Genomic DNA, 24,840 nt, shown 5'->3' with positions numbered 1-24,840 from the left:
TGTCAGTCCCCACAGTGCTCTATAAGCATTAACTAGTTAATGCAGGGGAAACCCAGAGAAACAGTGCTCTGAGCAGGGATTGCTGACAGATTCAGCCTATAAGCCACTACTCCCAGGCTTTTACAAGCCTGTCACATCCCACTTGGCATAAGCATCTCCCTCCACCTAATGTCTCTTCTTGTATTAAGTCCTTTGTTATCTGTGTTCCCACTGTTGAAAAACCTTGCTTGGAATTTTTGTTAAGACTCCTTGCTTAAATTGTCCTGAGTGAAAAGAGACCCACAAAACTTTGGTGATAAGGGGCTGTGGGGGCAGAACAGGCCTGCAAAGAGCAAAAAATGGTACATGTAATTTCTTGAACTGTCTTGGTTACTTTAGGTAGCTGTGATAGTTCTGCAACTCATTTTGGGGCTTTATAAGGTTTTAATTAATCGTCTCACCACTTTTTCTCCTTTTTTATTTTGAAATAAACAGAACAGAACAAATATGACTTATGAGAAAATGTCCAGAGCCCTACGCCACTACTACAAACTAAATATTATCCGGAAGGAACCAGGACAAAGGCTTTTGTTCAGGTAATTTTTTTTCTTTGCCATTTCTTTCGATGGACAATTAGTTTTTGAGGATGGAGGATGGAATTATGTGTGGGATACCTCATTGCCACAGTTACAACACAGGCCGTACATTTGCAAAAGCTGTTTAGAGCAGTGCTTCCCAGCTTCAAGGCAGCCACACCAATTTACAATAAACACAGGCCTGTCTCAATGATCGGTGGAGACAATAGAAGTCTTTTCACTGCTTCATGGAGGCTGTGCCATTGTTTAAGACCTTCGATAAATGATTCAGCCAAACTGCTGGAAGACTTACTGCAAACTGACTTTTCAAACACAGCTGCCAGTGAAAGCTGAGCAGGGATCAGGCATTTCCTCAAGGGCATCGCAGAAGAGAAGCACTTGATGACCATGTCTTTGGTGCTGCCTTCAAGGAAGAGGGGGAGTGGCAAGAGCTGTTCATAAAACCCAACACATCAGGTTGGATGATACAACCAAGAATTTAGGAAATAGAGCCTGAGATAACATTAATGCAGGGAGCTACTTGCACATCTGCACATGGCATAGATGGCACAGAGTGAGAGCACTCCAGTTCTCTTCAGACAGCACCAGCAAATCCTAGTTCACGTCTGACCCTCAGAGCACTGAACTCAGGCAAAAGACTGTTTTGCTGTCAGTGGCCTGGATCTAGCAGTGTGCTTGGAAATGATAACAATAGGAAGGCAATATTGGGATTTGTTTTCTTAAACAGCTAACAGAACAGCATTAACACTCAAACTATCTTCAACGGAAAAGGGTTCTGTGGAATGACTTGTTTATGTCAGCTCTTAGAAGGAAACATAGATGTGGGAAGGAGAGTGAAGGAAAGAAGCAGTCATGGGCAAAATCAAGTGCTCAACAGTAACTTTTTTTTTTGGTGGAAAGTTAAAACAAGGTTGCTCCATCAGTACCAAGGGTACCTGTATCTCTGTGGCCTTGTGTGAAGACTGCATTGCTCTGGGGGAATTCCTGATGTTGAACAGTGAATGTGCTTCTCTTGAAGCCTTCCCTTCAGTGGGGGCATACACAAAACAGGAGTCCATCTCTTCTCAACCAGGCTGCCTATTTTCTCAAAACCGTTGTAACTTAATGCCTTGGAGACTTCAGTTCCTCTGTCAGACTTGACCAACAGATTCAAAGGTCACCAGAGAGCATAAAACATGAGCTATATAAACTTCATTTCCTTTGGAAACTGGGGAAAAAACCCAGCAAAACATTTCTTTGCACATTTCCCAATAAAAACTTTTTGATGTTGTCTTCTTAGACCTATTTATATCTGAAGAGAAAAAGAGCAGCTGCAAAAAATCAAGTCATTAATGTGCCTTTCTTGGGTATTCATCACAAGCACAGAAATAATAGGAAATGTGACTTTAACATGCAGGCAGTTGTCATCTGCAGATATCTGTATGGAGCTTTAAGTAAGATGGAGTCAGAAAAGGATTTCTGATAGGTTGGCTGGGCGTCTTCTACAGCTAAATAGGTCACAGATAGTGTTTCTTAATTTTCATGGAGTTCTGGGTTGGGTTGTTTGTTTGTTTGTTTGTTTTTTAATGTAATCAAATACTATTGCAAATACCTACACTTTGGTTTCCTTGATGTGGCTTAAAGCACAGACCAGAAGGAATACCCAGAGTCCTGCAGTGCAGCTCACATCAGCCCATGTCCCCCATGGAAAGGAGGACCACTCTGTTTGATTTCATTGTCATGCAAGGTCACCAAGAGAGTCACAGGGTTTAAATCAGGGCACAATCTGGCCATGGGCTTTGGTGCATTTTCAGTGTGTAGCCAGGCACTGATTCACCCTCCTGCATACCAGTTTTTCACCACCGTAACACCATTTGTAGCAGCAGCATTTTTCCAGCAGTGACACAGCAATGAGTCATAGCCCTTTCTTTCCCCCCTAAATGCATATATGCACATGATTTGCAAAATTAGAAGGGATGGCCAAAGGTTAGTTCCAGGCTATGCTGTGTGTTTGCTGAGAGGCTCTACCAGTGAGCATTCTGAGTCAGTGATAGTAACAAGGCTCCTGTTGGCTGTTTTTTTTTTTCACTGGGGCAAGGATACGGAGCATATCATCAACCTGAAATAAAATCAGCTCTTACAAGTAACACATTTCATACCACTGCATGTTAGCCAGAACATTGTTAATGAGAGACGTCAAATTTTGTACCACTTCCAGCATAAGCATCTTTCATCCTAATTTTTCCAGAAGTGCTTGGGTCTTGGGAAACTGATTTGTGTTGAAACCAGGGCTTCATCCTTCCTGTACCATTCTCTCTTCCTACACCATTAAATTGAAAATAAAAAGCAGGGTCTTTTTGTGCTACCTCTGTGCAGCAATACACAAAAGCATCCTGGCAAAAACCAAGACTGCAAACTTAAACTGCAGGCTGGTGGATGTCCTGTCTCATTTCTTGCTGCTGCCTTGCCTCCCCAGAGGCAGTTTCTGTCTCCAACACCCTGCAGACTTACTGTATTGAGACACTGGTGCTGGGAGCCGTGGCATTCATTACAGAGAACGCTGCCTTACTTCAGTTGTACTTGCTACAAGCACACATGAAAGGGACTGACTTTGGTTACCTAGCCCTAAACCATTTTCCTTCAGGGCTTTTTCCCATTCCCTGGAACTTGTTCTGACTTGGACCTTGGCTTTTTCCCCCTCTGTTCGTTTGGTGTTTCATGTTCTTCTCACTCACCTACATGCAGGACTGTACAAACCAGTAGCCCTGTCCCTCCCCACACCTTGCAAGGGCTTGTGCTTTGAAATATGCTGATCATAAACACCTTTCATGTCTCTGTCACCAGACACCACACGAGTGTATCTGGGCCAAGCTGTCATCTGACATGACAACAGCAAACAATATGAGGGAGAAGAAATAAATATCATTCTTTGGAAAAAAACTATGGGGTTTAGTTCAGATATGGGCTTTCAAAAAGATGGGGTAAATGCTGGTGATTTTCCTGTTTCCTTTCAAGACATGGAGGAGGGAAGATACCTGGGGAGAAGCTGGGAAATACTAAGGCTCTGGGAGGATGCAAAAAACATTTTCTTGGGAGCTGTAGAGCTCAGGGGTCTCTCAACCTGATGAAGAGCTGAGCCCCCTAAGAAATGCACTTGTTTCTCTGTAATGCAGGTTCATGAAGACCCCAGACGAGATCATGAGTGGCCGGACAGACCGCCTCGAGCACCTTGAATCCCAGGAACTGGATGAACAAATATACCAAGAAGATGAGTGCTGAAGGAAACAGGTGCACCACCTCTGTGGGTCCAGGGGAGAAACATCTGCCCGACGGTCGGCACGGTTTGGGAGGGGAAGCAAGAACACAGGAGCAGTACTTGAGGTCACCGCTTAACTTGAAGACCACGCAGGACCTGAAGCACCTTAACAAAACAAACTAACAGGCAGAAGTGGTGCTGGCAGGAAAGCAAAGGGGAAAAAGCCTGGACTTATGCACTACTTCACTGTTCCTACAAAGTCTCCCTTGAGTTTTTTCTTTCTTTTTGGTTTGTTTCAGTTTTGGGGGTTTTTTGTCATTTTTTTTTTCCCTAATAAACATGCAGTTTGACTTTCCTTATCTCACATAGGACAAGACATCAGATTATGCTTCTTCTTTTTTGGTTTTTTGTTTTTGGAAGGCTTTCCTATGGAAATAGAGTGCTCTTATTTTCTGTGCAAGTCCCATGACACAACACCGCTTAAACAGTAGCAACACAGAAGGGATTTGCTCAACGCTTCCAGTTTGCTTGGATCAGTTTATATGTGCTGCCACTGGGAAATGTGTTGAAGCTATCAAAAGAATTTCTCACACATACCTGTCAAATGAAGAGGAGACACCTTTCATATATAGGCTGGGCTGTCATGCCAGTATAGCTTGGGCTCACAAAGAGTACTCTGAGTGGCTGTTAACTCCTGGAATATGGACCAAAACAAATCACCTAAGTGCTCCGGAGAGGAGAAAAATCTGACAAACCTCTGCAAGTGACTATCAGTTAACATTTTCCCTCCTTCCAGGAAAGAAGTGATAGAATGAAGCAGGGGGAAGGTAGGGTGGGGACAAATACATACATATGTGTGTATATACATCCAAAAGTTCCGTATATATATATATATATATATATATACATATATATATATATATATATATATATATATGTGTGTGTGTGTGTGTGTGTGTAATCCCCCCAATATAGTCACAATGCAGAATTGTGAATGTGAATTTCATTTCAGAGTTTTCTATAAAGAGGGAAAACTGAAGCATCTGTAATTACAGAAGGAAAGGGTGTTTCTCATACCTGCTAGCAATTTTAGGGTGAAAGGTGAAGGACTGTTCATTACATCATAGGGAGAAAGCAAAGGGACTCATCACATGGTTTGTATTACTCAGAAGCCTTTCCAGGATCATTTTGTGCTGCTGGAGAGGTAGATGATTCACCACTCTAAAAGCTGATGTTAGAGAACTAGACACCAAATAGCTATACTTATCTTGTAATTGATTTTGGCTTTGTTTTGGGATTTGTTTTTTTCATGCCTCCCACTATCCTCCCCCATCCTACAGCTCTGCCATCAAGGAAGCTTGTCCCAGCTTGCCTGTTTTTAACATTATTTAAGACAAGAAAAAAACAACCCCTACAGCCATGTTGCTTTCTTGGTTTGGGGTTTTGTTCTGGTTGCAAGGTGCCTCCATTTGGTTTGCTGCACTGGGGGTGCTTAGCATGAGGCAAAGAGCTATGCCTAGTTTGGTCACAGAAAGCTCAGCAGTCCTTGATGCACAAACAAGAGAAACTGCTGGCCTGTTTCAATTCACAGCTTGGACCACCAGGACAGCGATCCATCAGCAGTGGTCCTTTGAATGGAAGGAAGATCTAGCAGGAGAAATGATGCTTGCAGGGGGAAAAGGTGTATAGGGAAACTGCAGGAGTCACATGGTGCCTGAAAGAAAGCACGTCCACAGCAGTGCACTAAAAGCAGAAAGCCTCTTTAATGGAAACATGAAAGAAATTAGATCTGGAAAAAAATCAAAAGGCTAATCTAATCCATTTCAACCAAAAAACAAGGTACATTCCCATGATAGAGCTTTTATCAGCTATTAAACCAACACGGCATTTGATCTTTCCACGTATTTAACAACAGGGTTAATCTATGCAGGAAAAATGGCACTCGGCAATGAACAGTGTCCCCTGTGTTTGAACAGAGATAGGCCAATCTCACCAAAGACTTAATATTGAGTCACAGGCCATAGAAGGAGCAGCTTTGTTAAGGGTGTAGATAAGCATCGTATAACAAGAAGAGATTTTTCTGAGACAGTATCTGATGAGGAATGACAGGGTGTACATTTCTTCCTGAGCTTTTCCCAGCTACATTTTTCTATAAAATCACAGTCAGTAGGTTACAAGTCCCAGCACACCATGTACTTGATCTCTTCTGCCTCAAAATAATGGGAGTGGTTTTCAGCAATGTGTCACCTGTCTCTGCCTTGACTCTGAAGTCCTTGGAGCTCATGAGGAATGAGACTGGGAGACATTGTGGGACTTCAGTAGTCACAGACCTGAAACCTAAAAGGTCCCTTGTGACCAAGGACCCAAGGAGTTACTCTGTCATGTTGCTCAAGGCCTCCCAAGTTGCAGCCAGGTCTCAGGAGGTGGAGTGAGGTGAACTTGACAGATGGAGTGGGATTAGAAGTACCAATGTAAAGAAAGGCTCTAGCTGGATCCTTGGGTGTCCAGTGGTAGAAAGAAACCAAGTTTTTGCAGAGGATGATTCCTCCTCTTTACTTCAGTGGTCTAGACAACTGCATAGCTGCATTATTTTCTTTCACCTGCTGTTACAAGATGGTGAAGAACAAAATAAAAAATAGGGACTTTCTGTATAAAGTACTCTGATGAGTCAGCTTTTTGTCATGGCCAAGGTGCACACTGCAAAATACAGAGAACCAGAAACAATCCACCCATTTCCTCACCATTATCTTTCAAACTAAGTCCATCCTCAGCACTAAGACAGGAGAATCGTGTGTTGTCCTGTAGGGAAGCTTTATAGTGGAAATGTTCACCTTTACAAAGAAATGCAATCACTTCCTCTTGCAGAATCTAAGTCAAAGGGGAAAAAAATGTTTGTGGCTGTTGGAAACTCTTCTCAGTTCACACCTAAAGGACATCTTAAGACAATGCCATCACAACCACAGAGAAGGAATTCTCCCAAGGCTGATGCTAGTTGGAATGCGAGTAGCCTTTGACTTGGAACAGGCCAGTCCCACAGAGGCTGTTCCTGTCTCCTGCCAGGTGTTCTGGTGTCGAAGGGAATAGTGTGGGTGGCAATGGAGCTGCTACTGGATCTGCAGGGCCTTGGAGCCTGTTGTGGGAACTGCAGGATTTGAACTGCTCTTGGGGTCTTGAAGTGAGTTTATGACTAAAAATAAAAAAGTAGTGGCAGGCTAGAGCAGCTGCAGGAGGGAGATTCCCATTGGCCTCACATCCACTGGCAGATCCATGGGAGTGCAAAGACTGCATTAACATCATGAGCCATAGGAATGTGTCGCTGCCTGCAAGGGCTAGCAAAGGTAACATTGTCTTTCCACCAACACTGACACCTGCCTTCCCCCTTCCCCAGTTTCTGATTTTCCAGTGTAGAATTTGCCAGCAGCAAAACAGCCAAACTTTCTGCTTTTGCCATCAGAGCAAGTGGGAAAAGGGAGAAAGTGTTTCATCCTTGGAGACACACAAAAGTCACCTGGATGTGAACCTGGGCAGCTGGGCCTGGCTGGCCCTGCCTGACCAGAGGGGGTTTGACCAGATGACCTCCAGAGATCCTTGCCAACCTCAGCACCCAGCTGAGGTTCTGAGTGGTTAAGTGGTTAAGCAAAAGTTAAGTGTGACCTTCATTGTCATCAGCTTGCTACAAGCCTCAACAAGCCACAGGCCAGTCAGGTAGGACATGCTGCAGTCCCACAGCGGAGTATTTTTTTTATTAAAGTTTGAAATCTGTTGACTGCCTCTCCATCCAGAGAACACTACTGGGGCCCCTTCTGTGAACACTAAGTTGCTGCCATCCTCCCCAGATTTCAAACTCCACATATGCATTCTCCACATCTTTTTTGTCAGACTGCAACTGTACGCGAATCCAGAGATTGAGGTCTTTTTTTAAAAAAATAAAATTATAGTGTTTTTATTGATGATGGCTTTGGTTTTTTTAAGGTGTGGGGCTAAGGGACTGAATCAAATGAATGTAACAAAACAAAAACAAGCCTATTCTCAGGGCCAGTGAGTTGCAAATAATTTTTAAAATGCTTGTAATTACATCATCTCAATAAAAAAAAATTTAATATAAAAGCAGGAATGCCAAATTTGTTGGTGCAATCATTGCTACAAGGTTGTTTCTTTTTAAGAGCTGTGGTAAGAGTACTAAGAGTACAGCACATAGCAGCTGTTTTCAGTTAGGAAATGAAACCTGCAGGTTCCCCCTGCCCAAACACATACGAGCAGTGCCTTAATCTTCCCTGGGAAGTATTGTTCAGAAAAGTTAAGGCTATCCCTTGAAATATTTACTTTGCTGTCAGTCCTGAGAGATGAGCCAAGTATTCCTCTAACGACTGGATACGTGTACCTGGTTCTCCTTCCTTCACTTGCAGTGGACGTAGAAGAAAAGAAAAACCAAAAATGAGTTGCTGTGATGACTGATGCATCTTTTTTAGTCTGCTTAACAGGCCAGATCAAAGACTGTGAGAGAAAGAGGTTTTGGAAAATAATCATCATTGCAAACCAATCTAGAAACCCAGCCCCTCTCTTCCAGCATAGCAGGACTGTATTTTCAAGTGGTCATCCCTAACCAGGAGGTGAGAGGAGTGGCACAAACTGCTCCCCGCTATCCCTGTCTCCTGCACAGTGGGGTTCCTGCTGCTCTCAACAGCAAGAAGCCTCTGGAGGGTTTGTGAACATCCCTGCTCCAGAGGTGCCACCAAAAGCCACACCAAACACATCCCTGGTGCAGAGAGGTGCCACCAAATGCCACAGCAAACAAATACATCCTGCGGCACACAGCCACAGCCAGTGCTCTCTGGTGGGAGCAACTCAAAGAATCACAGAATAGTTTGGGTTGGGAGGGACCTTAAAGCTCATCTCATTCCACCCCTGCCATTGACAGGAACAACTTCCACTATCCCAGGTTGCACCAAGCTCTGTCCAGCCTGGCCTTGGATGCTGCCCGGGATGGGGTGACCATCTGGTTGCTTCTCTGGGCAACCTGTGCCAGGGCCTCCCCACCCTCACAGGGGAGAATCTCTTCCTAATGTCTAATAAAAGCTCATGCTCCTGCCACTTAAAGTAGTTCTATCTTGTCCTATCACACCTCTATGCCCTTATAAAAAGTCCCTCTTCAACTTTAATGTAGGCTTCCTTCAGATACATCAAGCCTTTTTAAGGTCTCCTGAAGCCTCCTCCAGGCTGAACAGCCCTACTCTCTCATTCTATCCTCTTAGGAGAGATACTCCTGCCCTCTGATCATCTTTGTGGCCCTCTTCTGGTCTCATTCAACAGATCCATGTCTTCATGGCAGGTTAAAATGTTTGGATCCCATCTACAGCTCAGGATGAACCATGACAATCTGGCTGATGTGTGAGCTAGGAGCACTCAGCTGCTCCTTGCTCAATATTTGTTTATTTATTGTTTCCTTTCACTGGTGTTTTTAAAACACAATGGCAAAGAGTAAGCAGTAAGCAAACCCCTTTCTGAGCCAAGACATCAAGCAAGAAGGAAGCAAGATGTGTTCCTCCATAATTCAGTCCCTTAAGGCCATTTTCCTTTAATTTTAGAAGAGGAAATAGATGTATCCTACACCTTGGCACAGCTTTCTTTTGCACTCTGAACAATAGCAAATGCTGCAGGTTGAAGGCGTAGTGGAGGAAGTTCTCAGTGGTTTTGGCTATTGCTTCAGTGAGGATTAGTCTCAGCTCAAGAACAAGTCTTGAGTCCAGAGAACATCCTTTGAAGGATCTGGGACAGAAGACGTACAGCACTGCATGTCCAGTATATCTTCCTTCCCATTTTCAAAACTGACTGAGCTGAAAAGGAAAGCTCCCAGGTCAACAGCAGCACAGGGAGCATGGACAATGCAGAGGTTTACAGACTACAGCTGCCACAAGCATGGTGGTGCACAGTTCCTTCATCCAGCTCCCTGGCACTGACCAGGAGAGATTTTGCAAAGACTTCAGTGGCTATCCACATACCCTGAGGACTTAGAGAGGCTGCTGACAGCAGCATTTTTTAATTACGTAGGAAGAAAGGTTTTCACTTCTCCCCGATTCCACGCCACCTCTGAGGCACAAGCAAACAAGAACATGCTGACCTCAGTTTGAAACCCAAGTAGGTTCCAAGCAACGCAGAAAGAGCCACTTAGGAAAGATGTAAGGAGAGAAAGGATGCACTACCACAGCATGAAGCCCAAAACCAAATGTGCTTCATTAATCACCTGAAAGAAAAGGTTGGTGTGTCAGTGTAAGTATTCCAACAGCACAGGAACAGGTAGATTTACCACGTATCAGGTCTGTCCATACTGGATTCCCATCTACCGAGGGATCTGCTGGTTACATTGGGCACACCTTGCTCAATTCTGCTGCAGTCTTCTCACCATGCAGAACTGGAAGCTGAACTAAATTACCCACCTGATGGGATAAAGGTGTAACTTCATGAGCTGCTTCAGAAGAAATGTCCCATTGCACAGTGCCATCCTGCCACACCCAGCAATGGGGAGGCTGTGGAGTGAGGAAGGCAAGGTTTGCAGCCTTGTTCAAGCTTTCACCCCCACCCTCCCTGAGCAGCTTCTAAGAGCCCAATAGAGAGCCAGGTGAGGCTGAGCCTTCCCAGAATCCACTTCCAAAATAAGCAAGGATATGAGGAGCTAAGAAATTAATACCAGAGCAGCCAGAACTCCATTTTGTCTTACATAATGTAAGACAGGACTGTGCCAATGGTGAACAAAATCACATCAGCTTCTCATTCTAGGTGCCTACCTGTTTTCCCCAATTAACTGAAAAGTTTTATGTAATTTTGAAGCCAGGGCAGTAAAAGAGGGCAAGAGCCTGTCTTTCCCCTTCATCCCTCCAGTCTGCTCTTTGTTCAACTTGTTGCCTTAAAAAAAGGGAAATGGGATGTGGATGCTCAGCAATCAGCTCAGCCCAAACTGGGTTCAGCAGTGCCAGTGTCACCAGTGAATGAAACAGCCTTTTTCCTCCTCTCCTTTGGCAGTTCTGTTGTATCCCTACTGCAACAGCCCTCATTGTCCTCAAAAGGACAGCATTAACAGTGCTTAAGGACCATCTTCCAGGGTTAGTCATTATAATTCGGGCAATCTGTCTACTTACTGACTGTCTCTCCACCCCTGGCTAGATGTACTGAGGAGTAAGGCTTAGGTTGTCACTCTGCAGGACACCTGTTTCTTGTGATTCTTGGCAGACTGGGGTAGGCTAAACATACAAACAGGAAAGAAATAATCTGGCAATTGCTACAGAGAATTGGAGCAGTACAGCTGCTTACTTCAGTGTAATCCATTTGTCAACAAAGCAAGCGCGTGCTTCTCCACCATCCTCAATGCCAGCTCAGGAGCCAGGCTGAGATACCAGTTTAAAACCAAGCAGACTCTCTTCGTGTGACTGCTCCTAGCTGGCTGTCACAAACTACAACTAACACTTAGGGGAAAAAAGGGAAAACACAGCGCCCTTCCATAAGACAGTAGAGGTCATTATGGCTGATATGATCAGTTGTGAAACCTGCAGGCATACATCAATCTCTCTGCCTCCTGCAAACACCTCTGCATAAAGTTTCCCAGCATCTCAAAGTGCTGGAGAACAGCCACAACAGGAAGAATGATAACTGTTCAGGAATTAGAATTGATCTCCTACTGCCTGATAAACACTGTTAGCCTGGGGTTGTTGACTTGAAGCCAAGTTCTGCTAAATGGACAAAGTTTCCAAGTCAACTCTTCCTGGTGTTTGACAAGGTGAAGGGAAGGAACTGAAGACAGCTCAAACAAAGCAGGTATTGTTTCCAGTAGGCTCCAGAAAGATGTGAGTTCATGACCTGTCAGAAGAAAATGAGGAAAAGAAGCAGGGGTGGCATGAAAGCAGAGGCAAGCAAAGAGTCAGTTTGGATGATCACAACAAGGAAAGCTGGGAGTGTACAACAAGGGAAGGGCCAAGGTCAGTAACTTTCACTTGGCCAATGAGTGCTTGCAGGATCTGAGCCGGCCTCTATTTAAAGCCCTGTAGAATGAGGAATCCACCTCCCCTGTACCAAAGGTTAGTCATCTGCTGCATCAAAATATGTCCCTTTCTTTCCATTTAACTCCATCTTACTTCTGCTTCCAACCGTTAGCTTTCATTGTGCTTTGCTTGTCTAACTTCTGTAAAACATTGTATTCCCACTTGTGGAGATCCTTACTGACTGCAACCAGTGCAACTCTTACTCTTTTATTCCAGCTAGGTAAGCAAGGGAAGAACCAAAGCTCCTTAGTGGCTCCCTGGAGGGGCTCCTCCTGGCCCAGAGAGCTGCAGGACACACCCACACTTGCTTCGTGGGGTGCTGACTAGCCCTTTCCTGCAGGAAAGGCTCCAGAGAGCACATCAGTCTCTTGGGAACTGGCTGATGTGAAACAGAATGGGGAAAGGGAGACACATTGAGGTGTCTTTCTGGTCCCATGAAAGCTCAGGTAACCCAACAATCATGCTTCTTCCAACCCTTCAGCTAAGGTGGGACATTCTCTCTCTTCACTTGCGAATGATCCCAGGAAGATTGCCTGCAAATTCAGTAGCAAACACCAGCAAAAGAGGCTGCCTGTGTTTTCATTTCTTTTCAAAATTCTTAGTGTTGGTGAATGCTCTTTGGAACATCCTGCCTCAGAGATTCTTCCTCCCTGACTCACATCCCATATCACTCCTAAAATTTCTGTGGAATCAGCAAGCAAGAATAGTTAATGGGCAGACAAATTTCACATGGCCAGGACTTCACCAAGTTAATTCACATAATCAGACCCATCACTGAAATTTCCTCAACCACACACAGAACAGGAGGAAAATGGGCCAGAGAGATCTGCCATCCCACAGTAACAATTTCATGCATGAAGTGACACCTTTGCTCTGCTAAAGCCAATGGAAGCTAGGGCTGTATATAATCTGTGCAACATAGAGATCTGAGCAATGTCAACAAAAATTACCCTATCCAGGAAAAATTGAGGGTTTACTACAAAAGTAAAACTTAACCCTCACAGCAACCTTCTCGACCAAGTCAATTCCCACCCTGGAGTGAAAAACACAACAATCTGTTTTGATGGTACTTTGCAGAGACCTGTATTCAGTGCTGACGTTCATCAAATCCCAACACGGATGAACTGACAGCACAAAATCAGCCTCAGACCTAAGGCCTCACAAGGATGAGGCATCCATGGCTGTCAAGTCATGTATTTCACCATTGGAAGAGTTTCAACAGAAATAATTTCACAGCAAAAGGTTGTTGCACAAAGCAAAGGACCCACTAAAAAATACCAAGCCAAGTCCATCTCAAGACTTAGGAACCTATGGTCCAGCTTCCTAAAGGACTGAATAACTTACAGTTTTCATTGAAGTCAGCAAAACCCATGGATTTTGCATGGGAAGGGGCAGAGGGAGAGATGCTCAGTCCCTGCTGAAATCCAGCAACAGAACATGGCACCAGGTGTGAGAGGCAATTGCAAAAGGGTAAATGGTTATTCCAGAGAATTTCATAAAGAAGGAATATTTTTCATTTGGCTACAAGTCTTTCAGGAAATTATTTGTTTTCCAAATAAAAACATTTTCTTTAAATTCAAAACAACTGTTTTTCTCCCAGCTTTTGTTTACAAAAGTGGGAAGTGTTTCATCTCTGTCCTTTTTCATCCTTCCTCCACAAAATGTCAACCAAGCCTTGTGTCTTGGGTTGGGAAGTAATTTTTGGGGAAAAAAAGTGTTGTGAGGCTTTGCTGAATAGCTGTAGCTGCTGCTGCTGCAGAGGGGAAGGGGAAGGATGAGAAATTCTGCTCTTCACGTGTTAGCGATGGGCACAAGGCTATTTGTAATGAGCTTGTTAGAGTCCAAGGCTTACTGCCAGAAAAGCAAAGGGAAAAAATCAATTCATTCACCTCTTCAAGAGCCATTTAAGCAGTTCTAATCAGAAAACAAGCATCTAGTTCACTTCTACTTCTTCCACCTTGATTCTTTATATGTAAGACAGATGCCTCCTGTGGGTTGCAGCCACATGCGGTCTCTATCCAATGAGTGAGCAATTTCCAATCCACAAAATAAATGTCCTGTTGTCTTTTGCTCTTTTGATCTCCTGATTCACTGCAGTGTTGCCAGCATCCCTAGGAAGCCACATGAAAAATTCACAGGCTTTGTGCTATAACTGAGTCTCTCCCTAAGCCCAGCTTTGCCAGGACTGGAGACATCTCAGAGGTAACATCTGCTCCTGTCCTCCACCAGACTAAGAGCTCTGGTAATAATGTGACCAATCAGGCAAACAATTTGCTTGTAATTTAAATCTTACAGATGCTACCAGGCGAAATTGAATAAAAATCATGGGCCATGGATATAGAAACTCTCTGAGTATGTCAGCTGCCTTTTGCCTCTTTGAAAATCGACAGTGTAACCAAATTGAGGATGTATTGGTAAATCCATCCAATTACAGGAATGAATGTGCCTGTGTGGGAAAGAAGAAGTGTCAGCCCAGGGGCAATCATGACTAGTTGTTAGAAAGCAGCGGGAGACAATACACTGCTTCCAGGAGCACCTGCAGAAAGCAGAGGAACACAGCTCCACCTGAGAGTAACAAGGAGGAAAAGGATGAAAACATAGTAAAGAACCAGCTCCCCAGTTCTTTCTGCTCCTGTCACATGTCCTTGGGAGCAGCCTACACAACCTGCTTCAGCCTAATTGGCAATAAGGGGTCTCTCTCTGCAGCCTCAGATGTTAGTCTGGTGCACCCAGATCCTCCCACATACTCCCACACCCTCCTGGTGCCAGCAGCAGCCCTTTGGCAGCCGCCACACACACTGACCTGGTGAAAATAACCTCTTCCACAGAAGGAAGAGGCTGGTTTTCAGCTCCCTGGTCTGGCTCACCACACAACCACACAAGCAGCAGTGCTGCTGTAAGATGAATAGTGGGGAAAAAATCATCCCAAAGTGGGGAGAGGAGCAGGAAACCACAGCCTAGCTGGATGCCACTTGGACCAGCTCTCCATGGCCATCTGCTTCCCATGGTGCTCCATGCTGCCATTCCCTTTTTGCTTTCTGACATCTAACCCAACCCAACACACCCACAACTATTTTCACTTTTGAGCAAACCAGGCTGGAAAGCTGAATTCCTGGGGCACAGCACAGTCTTTGCATACTGTCAGACAGTGTGTCTGTCCTGCTATCTGTGCTTCAGAGGGGCTCATATGTGCACAGCAGCTCTCTGAGGCTTTCAGCTGCAGCTTTCACTACTTACTTTCTGCCTTGCAATTCTGACCTCCCCAGCTGTTCCATGCAGCGATCTGAGAGTGACTCAACAGTCCTGTTTCAAAAGAGCCTGTTAGCTCCTTTGTTGGGTGGGTTGATGGCTGGGCAGAGGAACGAGAGCAGGATAGAGGAACATGGAAGACAAGTAGCACTTCCATGGTTCATATGGGATGCCCAAGCTCCCAGAGCCAGACCCTGTTGTCTTGCATTGGCGCTGCCCCTTTATTCATCTGGGAGCACCACATATCTTCAAACAATACTGTTTCCTGCCACTGGTGGCCTCCTGTGTCAAGACCACCCTGTGTGTAGGCTTTAGAGAGAAGCCCCATCTTTTCCAAGATAAAAATCCACTGGAGAGAAAGTTCACTTCAGTACATGTTATATCTGATTATCCAAAACACAGCATAGTCTCCTGGCTGCTTCCTTGGCAGTGTGACACACACTTCCAGCACTCTCTCGTCTTTGATGAGGAGTTGGCCACAGGAGTAACCACCTCCACACAAGATTGCTGAAATTCCCAGGCTCTGAAATCCCCAGGATATTCACTTGCCAGCTCACACCAGTATTTTGATCTTCACAGCCTCAGTGAAGATGAGCTGGGGAAAGATGGTGAGTGTTACAAGATAGGTGGGTGTTGCTCTATTCACAGAGGCAGCAGGTACTTTCCTCATGTCCCTGATTGCCCCGAGACATTTCCCCTCACCTCGAACCCTTCTGGTCCTTTCCTGCCTGGTAAAGTCCAAGAAAGATGCTGAGGGGATTTTGGGGTTCAATTTTTGTCTTTTAACATAATGTGAGGAGTTATTAATTAATTTAATTTTGTGAGCTGCTTTCAGTTTTTTTACATCTTTACACAAGTATGACACTAGGTATGCAGATCTTTTCTTGCATTGATAGTCAACAACTTCAGAGTCCTTCAGAAAAGCACAAATGTCTGCCAAAGACAAATTGCTTTCATTCTCTTCCCTCCCCCTACAAGGATGCAAGGATAATTGCAGTAGGTGTCGTATTCCCCACCCACATTTTTTTCTCACTGCCAAACACATTGCATCAGGAACAATTAGAAACTTTTTCCTTGTGTGGGCCCTTAGCCTATATATAAAATGCACAAACATTTTTCTTTTTAAAACCAAGGAAAACAAAATCCCACCTCATATATGGACTCACTTTCAGGGAGCCAGTTCAGCTGATAAGGTGAGGAAATCAATGGGATTGCTACAGCCACAGAGGCAGAGCTGATCTCCCAACCTTTGGAAGGGAGAAAAGGATACTCAGGGGCTGTTCATTCCATCAAGGAGACAAAGATATAAGGAGAAAGTTCCTTCTGAAAGTTACAGCTGCACACATTCACTGCAGAAGGATCGCAGAAAACACAGCTTGGATCTGCACCTATTTCTGCTTCTGCCAGTGATGGTGTGTTGTTTCCCTAAGGGTCTTCCCAGGAAGCAGGGGTCTGTAACTCAGTGTGATAAACTGGCACAGCATGACTGAAACCAGATGGCCATTGAACACTTGACCCCAGGTGGGAACTGGAACATCCATTACCAATACTGCATGCAGAAGCACTAACTCAGCAGCCATCATCAGCATGAGAGCCCTGCTAAGATCAGTGCTTGGCACTTACCAGGCAGACTAAGTGATGGTTCATATTTAGGCATTCAGGCAGGTGCAGGCAGTGCCTGTGCAAAGCAACATCCTCATCTAGAAGAGGTGCTTCAATCTCAGCTGTCTTGGGATGTCCTGTCCAGACAAAGAAAAGCACAATGCATAATTCTCCACAAGCCTATGCAGAAAATATTTCAAACAGCAGCTTCTTTTTTTTTCATGCAGTCAGTTTTTAATGCTGGTTAGTGCTCAGACATGTCCTGCATGCCTGATCCCACTACCCATCTGTCTACAACACAGCAGGACTTCACAGGAGCTCCAGTTACCAGCACCTGAACATCAAGGCTGGGACTTCATTCCTGAGGGTCCCAACTGGAGTCAGTAACCCCAGTGCATGGGGCTGGGGCTGTGGGCTGGATGTGAGCTGCCAGGGACCACAAGTGAAGGGCTGCACTGGCTGTGTCCAACTGGGGGTGAAGCCAGAGAGGCAATATTTAGCCCCAGCACTTCACCCAGGTTCCCTTAGGAAAATTGCATTCGATTTTGTGTGAAATCTGTATTCCAGAGCTATGGCTGTGGTGAGGTGGAGCAGAGCAGGGCAGAAGCCCTTGCTGGCTGCTCATGTGCACCTTCAGGCCCATGCCAAGGGCTGAGCCCAAGAGCCTTCACCACCAAGCTGCTGTGCCTGTCCCAAGCTGTGTCCCCCTCACCATGGGTTCTCTGGGGTCCCCTGCGTCTCTAGCCCTCACCCTCCCACCCAGCACTGCTGGCAGCAGTGGTGGCCCCAGCAAGAAGCAGGCAGCAATCTGTCACAGTGGGTTATCACTTTCTCTCCTCTGACACAAAATTAAATTCTCCCCACCTTGCTGCCAGCAGCCTTAACCACATCACAAACAAGGAGGAATCTACAGAAGTATTCAAAACATCTGGATGCTGTGCTACCACAGCAATTAAATCCATGCTCACTTTCTCACACAGTGCCTGGGGGGAAACCGACAGCACAGCAGGGCAGAGGAGGACATGCTGTAGTAATCTCAGCTTCCTCAAAGCCCAGATCCATGTTGCAACCTCTGAAACCTCTCTTAGTGGAAGGCCTTGTCCCAGGAGTCTTGTTCTTGCTGTACAGGGGGGCTCCCTGTCTTTGGAGGACAATCCATGTGCCCATGAAGGACTGCAATGCCCAGGGCTGCCTCTCCAGTGCCCACCAAGCAGGGCTGGAGAAGAGGAACATCCCCCTACTTATGGCTAGCAGAATCATAGAATCACAGAATATGCTGGGTTGGGAGGGACCCTCAAGGATCATCCATCCCAGCTCCTGGTCCTGCACACACACCCCAACAATCCCACCCTGTGCATCCCTGAGAGCGTTGTCCAAACTCTCCTGGAGCTCTGGCAGCCTTGGGGCTGTGACCATTCCCTGGGGAGCCTGTTCAGTGCCCAGCACCCTCTGGGGTAAGAACCTTTCCCTGATACCCAGCCTAACCCTGCCCTGACCCAGCTCCAGCCATTGCCAGTCCTGTCCCTGTCACACAGAGCAGAGCTCAGTGCCTGCCCCTGCTGTTCCCTCAAGAGAAGCTGTGACTGCGATGTCTGCCCTCAGTCTCCTCCAGCTGAACACACCAAGTGTCCTCAGCTGCTCCTCACACGCTTCTCCTCAAGGCCCTTCACCATTCTTGTGCCCACCTTTGGACACCCTCTAATAGTTTAATGTCTCTCTGATATTGTGGCACCCAAAACTTCACACAGGTGAGGCTGCTCCAGCCCAGAGCAGAGCGGGGCAATCCCTCCCCGGCCCGGCTGGGCCTGTGTCCCCCAGCACATGGTGCTTTTGGAGAGCGGTGCCATGGCAGGCTCCTCTCCCTGCTCCGGAGCTGTGGCTGGAGGAGGCCAGGCAGGATCCACCACAGGCAGGCGAGGAGAGCGGTGCAGCTGAGGCACTTCCAGGGCTCTCCCCTCACAGCCTGCAGCACATTCCCGTCTGCTCCCTCCTTCCCGTGGGCTCTCCCCACCGACCTGCCTGGGGCCGACAGTGCCCCTGGGGAACACTTCCCATGGATCTCTATTCCATCAGAATAAAATAAGTTTGTGTCACAACACGACTGCACTGCAGCAGTGCCTCGGCTTGGTGGGATCTCAGAGGGTGAGAGCTGAGGTTCCCCCCACCCCTTGGGCAGCCCAGATCAGCTGCCTGGGTCCCTGCTGCTCGCACTACCTGCACGCGCAGTGTGGCTGGGTGAGGGAGCAGCTGGGCTGTCCAATGCTCAGACTTTCCAACTCTCATCCCTTGAACCTGTCCAAAAAAAATCCACTTGGAAATTCCTCACCCAATACCCACTTTTATTTTCTGCATCAGGCATATGACAGAAAAGAAACTGTAAAAGTTTAAGTCATTTAATCGGCTGCATTTTGACATCCAATCTTTTCTATCACCAGCACCAATTTTTTGGTGAGGAAGTGGAGGAAAATAATAACTTGAAGTCAGGTAGGAGATTCCTGCTGAAGGGCTGCACAGCAGCTCCCTGGCACTTACTGCCTGTTATCCTTGAACAAAATCCCAAGCCAGCATCCAAATGTAGCTCATGTTACCTCCCTGTCTCTCACCCTTAGGCTCTGCCTGCTTTCAATGCCTTTGGATGAGACACATGCTCTCTCACTTATCTTTTCAGCAGAAGCTTCTTGTTTATTTGTAGCCCTCAAATATCTTTTTATTCCAGCTGATTTCATTACCTGGGCAAAACATGCTCTTTGCAGCATGGGTGAGCTTGGCTTTACATGGATGTGTGCTGCCTGATGAAACAGGGCCCTGCTTACTCACTGGAGTTCCTGAAAGTTCATTCAGAAGAAATAAAGAGCAATTTGGCAACTTGGCTACCAGGATACAGGCTGATGGCCAGTTTGCAAATCAGTAACCAACCAGATGAGACTAAAATCCTGGGTTTCAGCTGGATGAGATATTTTTATGAAAAGTGTATTTTCTGGGAAAAAGCCATTTCAGATAGACTGTCAAGAACTGCAAGTTCAGGTCAAGTGCAGCAAAGTGTTCCAGCTGAAAACAAGCAGGAAAGAAACTGTAGCATTGGCAAAGGTTAGTCTGGCATCCCTGAAAATTATTTGTTCCAGAAATGTTAAATGGAAACTTTTTGCTTTTTCACTTCAGGATGGAAATATTAATTTAAAGATTGATACCTAAATTTCTATAAGGAAAATATTAATTAATAGGAATAAGAAGGAGACTATATCACTTTGGGTCAAGTATAGCCTTTCAAGATAATAAAAAAATGCTTGGCTTTCGTTTTTGTATTTTTCAAGGGGAAAAAATCCCTGATCTTCTTTGCATTGAACCAGCGCTTCTCCCAAAAACATTCACCTTAGCCACTGAGCAAAACTATGACCACCTCCCTACTGGGTGTTGCACTAAGAACAGCTCATAGCACATCTTCAAGACTACTATTTCTGGTGTGCACAACCAGGACCACAGAGAATTTACTCAAAATATCCAGGGGCATAGGATGGGCAAGGAGAATAAGAAGAAAACTTTAGATCTTTTGATACACATTTTCCTGTAATACAGTAAAACAGGGATCCTTTTTCTCCAGCTAAATGAATGCTTAATTCTTGTCCCAGGGTCCATTTGAGGAACATTTTAGAGTCACAGTATTATCAGCATGGGAAAATTAAGTGCAGAGAGGTTTTTGAGCTGTGATTATTTAATAAGCAGCCTGAAAATTTGGAGCGCCTGTGCTTTTGGCTGCCCGACTTCAGATACCCGCAGCCTGATTTGCATGAGCATTAATGCACCCAGAACTCCCACTGAGATCAAAAAAACAACTCAGTGCCTCTGCAAAAACAGGTTGCTGGCATCCAAAAGCAGAGGCACATGCTTTTTTCCAGAATCTGGGTCTGCACCTCTCATCTGAGGTGGCCTCTGAGTCAAAAGCAGATTTCAGCCTTAGCAGCTCCTGACAGAATTCAACCCAATTTCTACCTCTACAAAAATACCACAAAACCCATCTTGGAATTGTGGACAGAAAATTTACTCTGCTGTCCTCTCTCTTTGTTTTGTTTTGTTTTGTTTGTTTTGTTTTAAATCAACCTGATCTGAGCCGTTTCTTCTAGAGTCTAGAGGTACTAAAATTGCTCCACACCCATCACAGGCCACTTAAATGTGCATACACACACCCAAATACAAAAGCAGTCAGTTCATAGGAGACACCTGGAGGTCTCACCAAAGAGTACACGCACAGAAGTTGAACAAGAACTTATCTGTCCATGGGTAGGTACTGCAGTCTGCAGCCCTAGGATTCACTGCCAGAAAGCCACAGCAAAAGGAGGTAAATGCAGAAAAAGTGCCATCAATCTGTGACCAAAAGAGGGGAAAAAAAAAGCACTTCCTGCTTTTCTGACAGCAAGATGGACTCCAGAACACTCTGCATCAATTGTCTGCAGCGTCTACCTGTGGAGTTTTGCCTTCTGGAGGGGTTTGTTCAAGTGGGTGGAGCCATCTCTATTTGGTTTGGAGAAGGAGCACAAGTTGCCAGAGCTTGGAAACGGCAATGTCATTCCCAGGGAGCATAACATGCTAACAGCCTGACAGTGACTGGGTTCCATCCAGCTGTGACAGGGCTGCTGGGTGCCTGCATTCATGTGCTTTTTGTTTTGTGTTCATCACCCTGACCTCAGAGCAGGGTGATATATCTGGGTTCAGCAAGTGCTCTCTTCTTAGGAGGAGGGCAAAGGGTGAGAGGCTGACTGCTTACAGAGGGTGAGGTACACAAATTAGCCAAGCAGATTTCATCTAGCCTTGTTTTCAGCTCTGATCTTCATCAAACACAGCTTGATAGCAGGCAAATTACTGCAGCCCAGGGAAAAGTCATCACATTGAAACTGCAGTGCCTGGGGCAGCAGTGCCAGGTGCTGATGATGGTGCAGAGGGACCATTTCTGAAGATGCTCAGTGGATTTGCACCCTTTGTCTTTGTCGACGGCAGCATTAAAAGCCACACTTCCCTGTGGAAGAGTAATGATGGACAGAAAGCCAGTAGGGGGTGTTCAGCAGAGAAATCGAATAATTTATAAAAGCAGCTTAACTCAGGTGTCCACAGGTATTCTGACAATCTGTTGTGGGCAAGAAATGTATTTCCTGTGAGTGCTTTCATTTTGTCAGTCTGTGTTTCAAATCAACTTTGACATAACCTCAGTGACAACAGCTTTGAAGTCTGAACTAAATGTGCTATAGAGATCATTATTCATAACCACTCAGATGGAGAGGGAATATTTTCCTTTTGAAAGGTCCTGCCAAACCTGTCCTGTGCTTTGTTTACTTTCAGAGGCACTGTGGTCATTCCTTAGGAGGAAAGGAGATGAAGGAAAGAAAGGGCAAAAACACTGTGGCAGAGAACAGCCTTCCAAAATCACAGATCAGAAATTCTGTAAGAAGGTACAGGGACCATTCCAGCTGGAAGCTGCTGCTTTGCATGAACACCGAGCAGTCTTGGGTCCACCTCTGACACTTTATGACTCCTGTATCTATTTTACAGGTTAAGCTGCTGTACTTTGTAGGTCAGTGGTTCTATTTGCAGTGGCATAGTGTTTGCATACTTGGAGAGCTCAAATCCTATTAAGTCCCCAGAGGGTGCAGCAATCATCTGGGATTTTGTAGTGCAGGGATTGGTAGGGTTAGGGTTGCATACATACAGATCCACAAAAGCTTTGAAGATACATAATTTTTACATAGGAGTTATGAGAAAAACTTCTGGCCAAAGTCTGTGTAACATTCATTTCAAATGCTCCAGGCCCAAATCTGCTCCCATTAAAGTCCCTGGAAAGACTCCAAGACAATAAGCCAAGACCTTTGGTTTCTGTGCCTACTCTCCTTTTAGTGCCTTTCCTCTGTTCATTTGTCCCCCACTTACTGCTGCTTTTTTTTTTACTGTCTGACCATTTCTGTCATTGGTTTCAACCAAACCTTCATCTGGCACAATGTCATTCCTTAAAAGTTTGTAAGAATTTGTTTCCTGAACTCACTATCTTTCATTCTCCTTCCCCTTCCTATCCCCCTTCCCTTTCCTCTTCCCCTTCCCTTCCTTTCCCTTCTCAGGCTTCTTTTAGTATCACAGCTGGCCTTCTACCCTAGACTCACATTTGGTATCACTTTCAATGTGTCTTTCCTTCCTGGTGGCTGCTTCCTGCCTGCTTACTCACAAAAACTTCTCTGATAAGCATCATATTGCCTCTTCCTGCTCTCTTCTCTTTTCCTTCAGTGTCTCTTCTGCAGTTATCTTTCCTACACTTCCATCTCTTAAGTTTATTTGTTCCTGAGGATCATTTCAACTACCTCATCTCATTTCCTGTTCTTCCTTTCACATCACCCCAGTCTCTCATTTTATCAGCCCTCAGTTTCTCTCCTCCTTGCTCCCTGTGCCTGCCTTTCTTTACTACACACATAATTCCCCAATGCTTTCTTTCTCAGAGAAGAAGCTGGGCATTCTGGAAGAAGAGAGGAAGGGTGATATTTTTATTATTATCCTCAGGGGGATATATTTGTTACCTAGGTTAGATAAATAAGCTCCTTATTCAATCGGTGGAGAAGGGTAGGACAACTTCGGAGGTTTATTAGATGTTGTCTTCCTTTACTGACTCTGTAGGGAACCTGACTTCACCTGATTTAGTAGCCTGACATTAATGCAGTCACAATAATATCGTCTGCACAATCTCAGTTTTGTTTAGGCTCATATGAAGGAGAGAGGGAAGGACAAAATATCAACAACACAAGGACAATATTTGACACTAACCAGGCAGCCTCAGCTCCTGATATACCTGGTAGATGCTGGTGGAGTGTGGGGAGTGGCAGCTTTTCACAGATCCAAAGGACAGGAGAATGTTTTTGAAGACACCTGGAAGGAATGTGTCCCAGCCAGAATGGTGTTCTGGGATGTGACAGCCAGGTCACCTTTGCAAAAGGCCCCTAGGGGATAGATTTACTTGGCAAGAAGGGTAGGGCCAGCAAAACTGGGGAGGAGTCATCCAACAAAAGGAAGCAAAGAGGATGCTCCATAAAAGTGAAGGAAGAGTGGCCATACCAAGGTCCCAAGGTCTAGGTTTTCATTTTATTGGCAGACAAACAAGGAGATGCTGGATTTGAGAGATGACACACAGAAACTTCAGGAATGGAAAACAATTTGGATGCTGGAGTCCAGTAAGAATGCAGAATCAAAGATGAACAGCTTGCTATTTCAATTCCTCACTCTGGGGATCTCCTGAGACCTTCTGTAGACATGGGTACACCTCTGATATTTCCTCTGCTTGATTTCCTATGTCCCCACCAGGTCCTGGGCTACAGATGCTCTTGTAACACTTAGTATGTGCTCACTGAGGACAGAGCTGAATGGAGTAAGATCCTGCATCCACTGCAGAGTCATAAAATATTGCTCTAAACATAATAATGGTTAGAAACCTATTTTTTATCTTCCCATGTTTTTCACCTTATTTGCCTTGACAAGCCCACTGAAAACCACCAAGAAGATGGATGAGTAAAAAGGAATATTAGTCTGGGACAACACAAAAGCTGGAGGACAGGAAGGTAGGAAGATCAAAAGCTGTGCATCCTTTCACAGCTGATGTCTTTATTCTTACTGCTATATCTTTAGATTATTTCCAAGACAAATAGACAATATTCTCTTACCAAACCCCTACCTATCCTTTACTGAGAACTATTTGCTGCCCTATTCATTTCACCCACCTAGAAGTGTTAGATTTTCCTTTTTCTTTTAATGAAGAAGAACTTGCTAGGTCCAGCTTTTCCCTAAGATCTGATAATATGCAGGGCAAGAATGGTGGTGGGAGGGCTCTGAGTACTCCCAGAGTGAAAAAATATGGGAGTTTTCCAAACTAATCAAGAGCCAAAGAGGTGCAAGAAGACAAATAAAATGGAACTATGGAGATTTCAAGAGAAAATCCGCCTGTGTTCTGAGACACAAAATAAAACTAGATTCTTAAAAGTTTCCCAAGGTAAATGGTTTTCCTCCAATCCCGCTATTTTCCCTCCTCCCTCGGCAATGTTATACAAGCACCTTTCTTTGTCCAAAGTACAAAGCACTTGGGAGAGAACAATGCATCCAAAGTGACTCCAGAATAAAACAAGAAAAACCT

The 24,840-nt window shown here is 45.2% G+C and overlaps 1 protein-coding gene across 4 annotated transcripts in view; it reads left to right on the top strand.

Moving 5' to 3' along the window:
* The window catches only part of ETV6 (ETS variant transcription factor 6), a 123,537-nt gene extending 118,959 nt beyond the window's left edge, over nucleotides 1-4,578 (top strand). For all 4 annotated transcript variants that reach the window (XM_079305047.1, XM_079305046.1, XM_079305045.1 and 1 more), the window contains 2 exons: nucleotides 475-575; nucleotides 3,728-4,578. In XM_079305047.1, coding sequence (XP_079161173.1) covers nucleotides 475-575; nucleotides 3,728-3,833 — 207 coding nt within the window. In that variant the 3' untranslated portion in view covers nucleotides 3,834-4,578. The remainder of the gene's footprint in view (nucleotides 1-474; nucleotides 576-3,727) is intronic.
* Nucleotides 4,579-24,840: the final 20,262 nt, after the last annotated feature.

This window comes from Erithacus rubecula, assembly GCF_903797595.1.
Source record: "Erithacus rubecula genome assembly, chromosome: 4".
Lineage (NCBI taxonomy): Eukaryota > Metazoa > Chordata > Aves > Passeriformes > Muscicapidae > Erithacus > Erithacus rubecula.
Note: the sequence above shows the minus strand (reverse complement) of the source record. Positions and strands in the feature narration are given on the sequence as shown.